The following is an 11174-nucleotide window of genomic DNA, read 5'->3' on the forward strand; positions in this document are numbered from 1 at the left end:
CTTAATTGAGAAATGAAAAACAATCCATAATATACATAAAATGAAACTACACAAAAAAATTTACATGACCAGTAAAAGTAGCAATATTGATGGGTCTTAAATGCATTATACCAAGTGAAAAAAGCAAGACTCATAGACTATACATGCTAGAATCCAGGGAAAGATATTCTTGCAAAGGTTGTTACATACACAAAACAGTTCAGTGGTTTATTGAAGCAGTAGGTAGGGGAAGGAGTTGACAACAAAGAACCTTGTGCTTTTGCATACATGTTGGAAATGTTCTATTATCTTGATTCTGGTAGTAGCTACATTACCATTACACATTTGAACAAATACTTAGAACTATACACACACAAAAAAAATTGTGGATCATACAGTTTCTAAATTATGCACTTAGAAAAAGAAAAGAAATTATATGTAGTAGCAAAATATGCATGCACATTCTTATACATCTAGATCCCCATAGGCAGTTTAATTATTATTTCCCAAAGAATGTGAGTTGAGGAGCTATAGACGCTCTCATGAGGCATATTCCCTGAGAGCTCCATATTTCTAAAATTCACTCATGGATCCCTGCATTAGCCTCTGAAATACCAACAACACTCCACACAACATCATTTTAGAGGGACAACACGGCATGCTGGGTGCTTTGATCATCATAAATTCACTGGAATGTTAATAGATGTAATTACAACCAAGCCTTCTGTCTACTGAAGAATTGCTATAAACCTGCAACTATGGCCAAGAAAATCACACTGACATAAAAAAAAGAGACTTTAAAATGGTAACTTCTTACACAGTTGTTTTATAGACCTTCTCTGATTTTGTTATTTACAGACACAATACAGTAAATTATGTGGGAGAAGTAATTTTATTGTGTTTATTTTAAAGACAAAGGTAAGGGACTCTTGCAAAGGCAAAATAAGAATTCATGGTGGATTCAGGACTTGAGTCCCAGGTTCTGGATCCTTGTTAGTGTTTTTTCTTCTAACTTTCCCCATTTTAGAGAACTTGGAACATTTTGATAACTCCAAAAATATAACTTGTTTAGCATTATTTATCCATTATTTTATGGATAAATTTCTAATATCATACTATTTACGACTGAAAAACCCTTCCCTTCAAGGAGCAAGGTAAGCTAATATTCTGTATATACTATTAGTGAGGCTACATGTACTGTGAGTTATTTGAGCACCAAAATAGGTAATTTAAACTATTTTTCTTTTTTTTATTTGAATTTTCACATTATTGCTTTATTTTTTTTTAAATAATTTTATTTTTTTAATGGTGCCACATCAATAAATCAGGATACATATCATATATTCAAGGATAACAAGTCCAGGTTATCTTGTCATTCACTTATGTTGCATACCCATCACCCAAAGTCAGATTGTCCTCTGTCACCTTCTATCTAGTTTTCTTTGTGCCCCTCCCCCTCCCCCTATCCCTCTCCTTCTCCCCCCTCCCCCCATAACCACCGCACTCTTATCAATGTCTTTTAGTTTCACTTTTATGTCCCACCTACAAATGGAATAATGTAGTTCCTGGTTTCTTCTAATTTACTTATTTCACTTCGTATAATGTTATCAAGATCCCACCATTTTGCTGTAAATGATCCGATGTCATCATTTCTTATGGCTGAGTAGTATTCCATAGTGTATATGTGCCACATCTTCTTTATCCAGTCATCTATTGACGGGCTTTTTGGTTGTATCCATGTACTGGCCACTGTGAACAATGCTGCAATGAACATGGGGCTGCATGTTAAACTATTGAATATTTTTCTTAATAGTGAAATGAGGCCAGAGTATAAATGTCAAAATTTCTATTAGTGTGGAGTTTAGTGGTATTTATAAAAGATCCTGCTGCTTCTCTGAAGAAGATGAATAAAAATATAAGAAAAATGATGCTCTGAGTGGGTAGGGTGGTAACTTCATATTGTTCACTATCAATTGGTTTACTGGAGGTTACAAAAAAGCATAAATGTGATATGACCAGTCTATAAACTACAAAGCAAACAAAATGAATGCACAAGATTGAACTGTAGTTACAACTTTTCCCCATGCTGTCATTTTTAATATTAGTAGCACCTTTAAATATGCTGACACTCAGGCAGCTAAACACACACAGAATTTGATTTTGTTAGAACTGCGGTTCAGTTTTGCATCTTGAATCTTCTTAATGATGGTGATATAATTATAGAAAATCACATAACTTTTCAAATACTTAATTATTAATGGTAAAGCAAAAATAATAATGATACCCATTGCATACACACACATTTATATGTAAGGCTTTTAACATTAGGTCAAGATTATTTTGAGATACCAATAATTAATAAAATAATGCACATGGTATTTATACATTTTAATTTAATAACAATTTTCTTATTGTTTGTTATCATTTTCTTTAGATCTCACTTCTACAAGACATCTCATGATTCCCAAAAAGAATTGATGGAGAACAGAACAGAAGTGACATACTTCATCTGCCTTGGACTAACCCAGGACCTAGAACTACAGGTCCCCCTCTTTATCATGTTCACTCTCATTTATCTCATCACCGTGGTTGGGAACCTCGTGACAATTGTGCTGATTCTCTTGGATTCTCGTCTTCACACTCCTATGTACCTTTTCCTCAGTAATCTGTCTCTGGTGGACTTTTTTTACTCCTCAGCTGTCACTCCCAAAGTCATGGCTGGGTTACTTATAGGCAACAAGGTCATTTCCTACATTGTTTGTGCTGTACAGATGTTCTTTTTTGTAGCTTTTGCCACTGCAGAAAATTATCTCTTAGCATCAATGGCCTATGACCGCTATGCAGCAGTGTGCAAACCCCTACATTACACCACCACCATGACTACAGGCGTGTGTGTGCACCTGGCTATAGGATCTTACATCTGTGGTTTTCTGAATGCCTCCTTCCATGTTGGAGACATAGTCAGCCTTTCCTTTTCTAAGTCTAATGAGGTCAATCACTTTTTCTGTGATGTTTCAACTTTCACGGCTCTCTCGTACTCAGATACACACAAGAGTGAGGTATTTCTTGTGTTTATGTCCTGCGTTAATGTATGTATTGTACTTCTGGTAATATTAATTTCTTACCTCTTTATATTTATAGCCATCTTAAAAATGCACTCAACTCATGGCCACCAGAAGGCTTTGTCCACCTGTGGCTTCTCACCTCATTGCTGTCTCCATCTTGTATGGGACTGTCATCTTCATGTACCTAAAGTCCAGCTCCAGCCATTCCATGGACACAGACAAATTGGCCTCTCTCTTCTATTCTATGGCCATCCCTATGCTGAATCCTCTGGTCCATAGCCTGAGGAACAAGGAGGTCAAGAGTGCATTAAAAGCTGTGATTGAGAAGGCACATTTTTCTACAGAATTAAGATTTTAACTTTTAGAGTAAGCATAATAACACTGTTTAATTTCTTTCAAACTCTTACCATGAAGTTAATTAATTTTTAAACTCTACACTGCATTTAAATTTATCAGACAACATATTTATCTTTTTAAAACATTCTGTCTTTTGAAAATAAAATATTCAGAAATGTAATACCGGAATGAGGATGGTTAAGGAAAAGCATTAGCAATTTTGGGACCTGCTTCACAAATGTCACTAATGATATCTGATTTAATCACTTGTTTCACTTACATTGTCTCTACCACATGCCAATGCAAATATGCATTATAATCAGGGCCACAAACAACCTGATGCACCAAAACACATGTATGTGCCCCATGTGGGCACTCACACTGGAATGGGACATTGTCAGAAGTAAATGGAATACTGCTAGTTCTGGAAACCTTACCCCAGGAGAAAGGGAGAAGAGGTGAGTATGTGTCCAACATCTTGCAGTAGATTTCCCAAGGACAAGGAGGCAAGTGGTTTACTACAACAGACATGACTCCATTATGTTAGCAAAAGGTGAACACCATGAATGTTCTCCCCAAAATAATGGAGAGGAGTGAAATACGCATCCAGTGGTCCAACCTATAAATGCATTGCTGTAGAGAAAGAGGTGAATGTTTTACTGAAGCCAACACTTTTCTGTGAGAGTGGAGAAAGTACAAACATAAGAATTCCCTTCAGGACAGATAGATGTGGGTGGTGAGTATATCCATTAAAAGGAGCTTAAAAATCTCCCAGAGTCTAGATAGGGGAAACCTTGTCCTATTCAAGTGCACAAAGAACAAAAGCTACAAGAAACATAAAAATTTGGAAAAGATGACACACAAAAAGAATACAATGAATTTGTCATAGATCCTAAAAAAATAGAGATCTGTGAATTGCCAGAAAAAGAATTCAAAATGATTATCTTAAGAAAGCTCAGTGAGTTATGAGAGAATGAGCATAGACAAATAAACAAAATCAGGACACAACATATGAATAAAATGAGTTCAACAGAAATATAAATTATGAAAAATAACCAAACAAATTCTGGAGTTGAAGATAGAATGATGAACTAATATTTTTAATAAAGAGCTTTTTAATCAGACTTGATTAAGCAGAAGAACGATTCAGTGAACTTGTAAACAAGTTATTTAAAATTACCCAGACAGAGGAAAAAAAAGAATATTTTTTAAGCTTAAATACTTTTGAAAAACCATAATGCCATATATGCATAATAGGTGTCCCAGAAAGAGAGAAGCTTTACCTGTGGAACAGTTAACCTAGTAATTATTGTGGCAGAAAAAAAGACACCTGAAGGGTTATGGATATGCTTAAACAATACATCAATTCTTCCCACAGTCCACTGTCTAGAACTATTAATTGTCTCTCATTAGCTGAAAAACGACAAGCTCATATGAGAAAGCAGGTTTATTATTTGAGTACCACTATTTTTATGATCGATGCAATATCTATATCTATAACAATAAATATTAACATGTAACCTTATTAAACACCTAATATGTGATGGAATTAGTGCTACACTTAATATACATGTCATGTGTTAATCTTGAGAAACCTATGAGAATGACAAGATAATTATTCCTTTTCTCTTTATGGAAGAGAAGTTGAAGTTTAAAGAATCTAAATGACCCTAATTTGAAGTGAAGCCATTTGATATTGTGTAAATATGTGTACAGAAAACATGGGTAACTGTGACATTTCTCTATTCTAATAAATGTGTAATAAGTCAGGATGGAAATATGGGTTCAGACATATCTGTGCAAAGGAAAAAATGGATTTACCTCCTTTGTTAGAAAAAAATTTCCAGTCTAGAATGTTGGTGGTAGGTTACATGGGTATGTTCTTAAAAAGATTTGCTAAGGAGACTTCTTGAGATGTTGTTGAGATAGAACAAAAATGAAAACAATATAAAATTTAAATTAAATTTAAAAAAAATTTTAACCAGTATACATTTCCATTCAATACAATTACACACAAGTTTCAGATGTACAACAAAGTGCCTAGAAAACCATACCCCTTACAGAGTGATACCCTTCCTGCCTCATGCACCATCTGGTCCATTCCCTGTTATCTGAACAATATTAACTATATTCCCCATGCTGCAAACTGCATCCCTGTGGCTATTCTGCAATTACTAATTTGTACTGCTTATTTTGTTCACATTTTTCCTCCAGCCCACCAAACTCCCTCCCTTATGACAGTTGTCATTCTGTCGGTCATCTGTGTCTATGAGTCTCTTTCTTTTTTGTTTGTTTTGTTCATTAGATTCCAGATATGAGTGAAGTCATACGGTGTTTCTCTTGCTCCTACTGGCTTATTTCACTTAACAATTTTAAATATTTAAAATACCAAATGCTGAAAACAATGTAAAACTATTTGAATGGATTGCTGTTGGAAAATCAAAATAGTATAGTGACCCTTCAGAAAACAATTTGGCAAACTCAATCAAGTAAACATATACTTTTAATATGACCAAACAAAGGTAAATATTCCTACATTTTTACCCAAAAGGCATGAAAACCCACAATTAGACAAAAATGTTTAAGCAAATGTTTACTTCAGCTTTATTTAAAATTATCAAAGACTAGACCCAACACAAATGTTCCTGGACTGTGGAATAGGAAAAATGACCTGTAATGTTCATATATAGAATACTGCTCTGCAATGAAATTATTTCACTAAGACACAGGTAATAATGTCAATGAACTTCAAAGGCTAAGTGAAAGATGACAGTCTTAAAATGATACGTTCTAAAGTTACAGTTAAGGACATTCTTAAAATGTCAAAATCATTTATACAGAATTGTTGATTGGTTGCAAGGGGCAGCGGGTGGGACAAGGGGTTACCAAGGGAAGAGCATAGGAATTTGTGTAGGTAATAGTGGTTTCTTGAACACCAATTTAACACAATTCTTAAAACAGAACCCTAAAATTTTTGATTACTTCATGTAAACTACACATTAGTTATAAATTGACAAAAATGCAAATAAAGACAAATAATAGAAAAACATGTGCATACAAAGAAAATAATCAGCATGTCCCCACAGGCAGTGTAATTGCTTCTTTCCTGGGTGATTGGTAGGAAGGAATGTAGATGCTGTCACAGGGGAAATTCCCAGAGAGCTCCACGTCTCCGTAATTCTCCCTAAATCCCCATGCATTAGCTTTTGAAGTCCCAATATGGTTAAATGTTACATCATTTTAGACGCACAAGTCCACATGCATAATGTATTTCGTCATCATTTATTCATCTGAAAGTTCATAAGTGTTAGTACAAAGGCCTTATCCTATGAGCTTGCCACCGTAGTCTGGGAAACACCCTACGATAAAAATTACATAGATTGACTTTAAAATGAGAATCTCTTGTTCAGATGTTTTACAGGTTTTCTCTTACTTGTAATTTGCAGATGCAGTTCTGTGAATTATGTAACAAAGCTAATATTATTATGTTTGTTTTACAAGAAGGGAATAAGTGACCCCGTGAAAGGTACAGAAAGAATGCATGGTGGGATCCCTGCTTTGGTGACTTTGGAACCTTCTGAACCCTCCCATATATTTATGCCTATTCCCGAGGAGATACTCTGACTTCAGACTCTCTGTTCAGATCTACGCTTTCGCTTCCAGCGGACAGGTAAGCATCTATATCCATGAACATTTTTAGGAAGAAGTGTACTTCATGCAAAAGCAGTGGCACAGCTATACTTATTTTGAGTTAATTTGAAAGCAAAAATTATTTTTTTTTGTTTTTCCTAAAATAATACTGTGAGACTGGGGTATAAATATCAAAACTTTCAATAGTAAAGAGTTTACTGAAACTTCTGAAACATCTTTCTGCTTTCCAAAAGATATGAACATAATAACATAGATGAGTCTGTGGTTGATCAAGTGGTAATTTCATCTTATTCATCAAATGTTGAACCTGTCATTGGAGGTAAAAAAAAAAGACAAAAGGAATGATATACTTTACAATGTAAACTGCAAGTGAAAAATAAATTTTTTAAAATAAAATGAAGAAAAACTGGCCCTGGCCGGTTGGCTCAGCGGTAGAGCATCGGCCTGGCATGCGGGGGACCCGGGTTCGATTCCCGGCCAGGGCACATAGGAGAAGCGCCCATTTGCTTCTCCACCCACCCCACCCCCGTCCTTCCTCTCTGTTTCTCTCTTCCCCTCCCGCAGCCAAGGCTCCATTGGAGGAAAGATGGCCTGGGCGCTGGGGATGGCTCCTTGGCAGAGCGACGCCCCGGAGGGGCAGAGCATCGCCCCCTGGTGGGCAGAGCGTCACCCCTGGTGGGTGTGCCAGGTGGATCCCGGTAGGGCGCATGCGGGAGTCTGTCTGACTGTCTCTCCCCGTTTCCAGCTTCAGAAAAATACAAAATAATAATAATAATAAAAACTAACAAATAAAATAGCAAAAGAGTGAAATGATTCTTAACATCAAGAGTGTCTAATATAAATTTAAGAAATCCAAACTACCTTTTAAACTTTTCTCAGTTATATCGTGTTCCTTGTTACGAGCACATCTGCATATTTATATAGACAGGGAGTGGCTCCAAACATAGACTTTTGATTAGAGAAAAAGTGGATTGAACTCTTGAACCTTGATTCCTGTACAAGCTGTGTAATTTTAGAACATCACATAACTTCCCAAATTCTCAGTTTCCTTAATGGTAAAGTAGGAAAATAATACTAAATACCTCACATATACACACATGTACACTCATATATAAAGACTTATTTGTTATAGAATGTCCCATATGGCAGGAGTAATCATATGTGTTAAGGTTGGTTAACATAATGTCATCATGGGATAAGCTTGGGAAGTGAAGTTACAAAACTTTTAGGGCGGGAAAGGTAGAAAAGGGTAAAGGAGATTAAGGGTATGGTAATGGAAGGAGATTTGACGTTGAGTGGTGTACACATAACACCATATACAGGGGATGTGTTAGAGAATTGTACATCTGAAACTTATATAATTTTATTAACCATTGTCATTAAGAGAGAGATGTTAGTAGTTAACAGAAGAGGGATTCTTTCAAATTGAAATAAAAAGTTTTAAAATGCTTTTTCTACACAGAACAGATTCAAATAAAATATTTTACAACATAGCATATTCCATTAAAATAGATCTATAGGCTAAAGATCGCCCATGAACACGGACCTTTCAACCCTGGTCTCTGTGATTCTGCTATGAGATGACAGTAATGAGAGAAAGAATGAGTTTAAGAAAAAGGGACTATTTCAAGCTAAAATATGGATTTCAAGGAAGAATTAAGCAAAATGATGGCTCATGTGGAATTTGTGGAACAGCTAATACTATTGGTGAAGCAAGGACTGAACAAACAGAAAATCTCAGTGAATAAAGAAAAAGCAAACTGAAGAGGAAGGTTTCAATACTTCAAACTCTTGTATACCTGAAGATCTACAGGTCGTCACTCATTTTCCACAAACTAACATAAATATAATCATTGCATCCTAATAGACATATTACAGCTAGAACTCATCAGACTATGCTGAACTTCCAGAATTTTATAGCTTTTAATTTAATTGCTTATTTAATTCTTAGAATAACACTATAAGAAAAGTAGGTATTATTACTATCTTAATTTTACAGATGGGCATATATGATTCAGGTGAGTTTGATTAAAATTATTGATTCCCAGGTAATAAATAGTAGGGAAAATATGCACCTCATCTCAGAACCCAAACTCAGTACCTGATGCTTTACCATCCCTTCAGAATTGCGTCTGTTGGTTGTACATGCCTCTACTGCTCCAATTGTCCTACCACATCTTCTCTGAATATATATATATATATATATATATATATATATATATATATATATATATATATTTCTCGTTACTACACTGTGAACAGTCTAGCATGGAGTCTGTACCAGTAGAGACAAAGAGTAACTGCAAATTGGGTTGAATTCAATTAAATTTAAATACAATGAAAAACATTGGCCTTAGGAACACTGAGAGTGGATCCAAGGGTTGGCTTGCATCCAAAGTATGGCTTGCCAATTAATATGTGTTTGAATATAAAAAATTAGTCAACTTCTTGTGCATTCTAATTTAAATGAATGTAATAAAATAAGCTTAGAATGTTCTTAAAAGTCTATAATGAATACACTTTTAAAGTGTCAAGAGTGGTTCCTGGCAAAGGAACAATATGCAAGTATGTATATACGCTTTTACTGGGTTTGGAAAAAGTTACTTGACAGATATATTCATTCTGGACAAGCTTTCAATTGAGCTATTTAATTTTCTACATCTAAAAAACTTTAAAATGTGAGAGGTCTTCCATAAAGATTCTTCAGATTCAACAACATGTAAAACTATATATAATCAATGGACAAGGATTGTTGTCAAGCCCATTTTTATCTACAGAATCTAAAAGTACAAATTATTGCTATAATGAAATAATACGTATTGTATGTACATTTATCACTTTATCACTGTTACATTGCCCTCATAGCCACCAAGCATTTTGTGATTCTCCACGTTGATGAAGAACACTACAGAAGTGACTGAGTTCATCCTCCTTGGACTAACCAATGACCCAGAACTGCAGGTCCCCCTCTTTGTCATGTTCACTTTCATCTACCTCATCACGGTGATTGGGAATTTGGGGATGATCGTGTTGATTCTCTTGGACTCTCGTCTCCACACTCCCATGTACTTTTTCCTCGGTAACCTGTCTCTGGTGGATTTGTGTTACTCCTCAGCTGTCACCCCTACAGTCATAGCAGGATTCCTTCACGGAGACAAGGTCATCTCCTACAATGCCTGTGCTGCTCAGATGTTCTTTTTTGTAGCTTTTGCCACAGTGGAAAATTACCTGTTGTCTTCCATGGCCTATGACCGCTATGCAGCAGTGTGCAAACCCCTACATTACACCACCACCATGACGACAGGTGTGTGTGCACGTCTGGTCATAGGCTCTTATGTCTGTGGTTTCCTGAATTCCTCCATCCACACTGGAGACACTTTCAGTCTCTCTTTCTGTGAGTCTAATGTGGTCCACCACTTTTTCTGTGATATTCCGGCAGTCATGATTCTTTCTTGCTCTGATAGACATGTTAGTGAGCTGGTTCTTGTTTATGTAGTGAGCTTCAATATTTTTTTTGCTCTCCTGGTTATCTTGATATCCTACATATTCATATTTATCACCATCCTAAAGATGCACTCATCTTCAGGGTATCAGAAGGCTCTGTCCACTTGTGCTTCCCACCTCACTGCTGTCTCCATCTTCTATGGGACTCTTATCTTCATGTACTTACAGCCCAGCTCCAGCCATTCTATGGACATAGACAAGATGGCCTCTGTGTTTTATGCTATGATCATCCCCATGCTGAACCCTCTGGTCTACAGCCTAAGGAACAAGGAGGTCAAGAGTGCACTCATGAAGGTTGTTTTAGAGGTAAAATTTTCTTTGGGATTATAACTTTAACATTGTGCTGTGTAAAGTAATCTATTTCATTAAGACCACAGTAAAATTAAGGTTTCAAAGTAATATCTTTATCCACTCAAAAGTCTCTAAGTTAAGATGTCTTGAGTCCTGCTTGTCAAAAACCTTATTAAGGATATTAGTTTATTCACTTACTCTAGATGCATTCATCTCTACCAAATCAATGCAAATACACACAAGTAAAGCCACAAAGGAGACCATAAGCAAAGTGCACTTATGTGCCTCAAGGGGGTACCTGCATGTTACAGTAAAAATCAGTAATGTTGTACTTTTTGCTTCGGAAAA

At 35.8% G+C, this 11174-nt stretch overlaps 1 protein-coding gene and 1 pseudogene across 1 annotated transcript; both read left to right on the forward strand.

Annotated features, from left to right (window-relative positions):
• The first annotated feature begins 2456 nt into the window (after positions 1-2456).
• Positions 2457-3402, forward strand: LOC136389635 (olfactory receptor 5B2-like; annotated as a pseudogene).
• Positions 3403-9926: 6524 nt separating this feature from the next.
• On the forward strand, positions 9927-10865 carry LOC136388599 (olfactory receptor 5B3-like). The gene has a single exon (XM_066360419.1). It carries the CDS (start codon positions 9927-9929, stop codon positions 10863-10865), a length of 939 nt encoding a protein of 312 aa, XP_066216516.1.
• Positions 10866-11174: the final 309 nt, after the last annotated feature.

The sequence above is a fragment of the Saccopteryx leptura genome, chromosome 1, assembly GCF_036850995.1.
Source record: "Saccopteryx leptura isolate mSacLep1 chromosome 1, mSacLep1_pri_phased_curated, whole genome shotgun sequence".
Lineage (NCBI taxonomy): Eukaryota > Metazoa > Chordata > Mammalia > Chiroptera > Emballonuridae > Saccopteryx > Saccopteryx leptura.

Excerpts from the sequence above, each read along its gene's own strand:
- LOC136388599 (XM_066360419.1), top strand. The coding sequence starts at position 9,927 with ATGAAGAACACTACAGAAGTGACTGAGTTCATCCTCCTTGGACTAACC.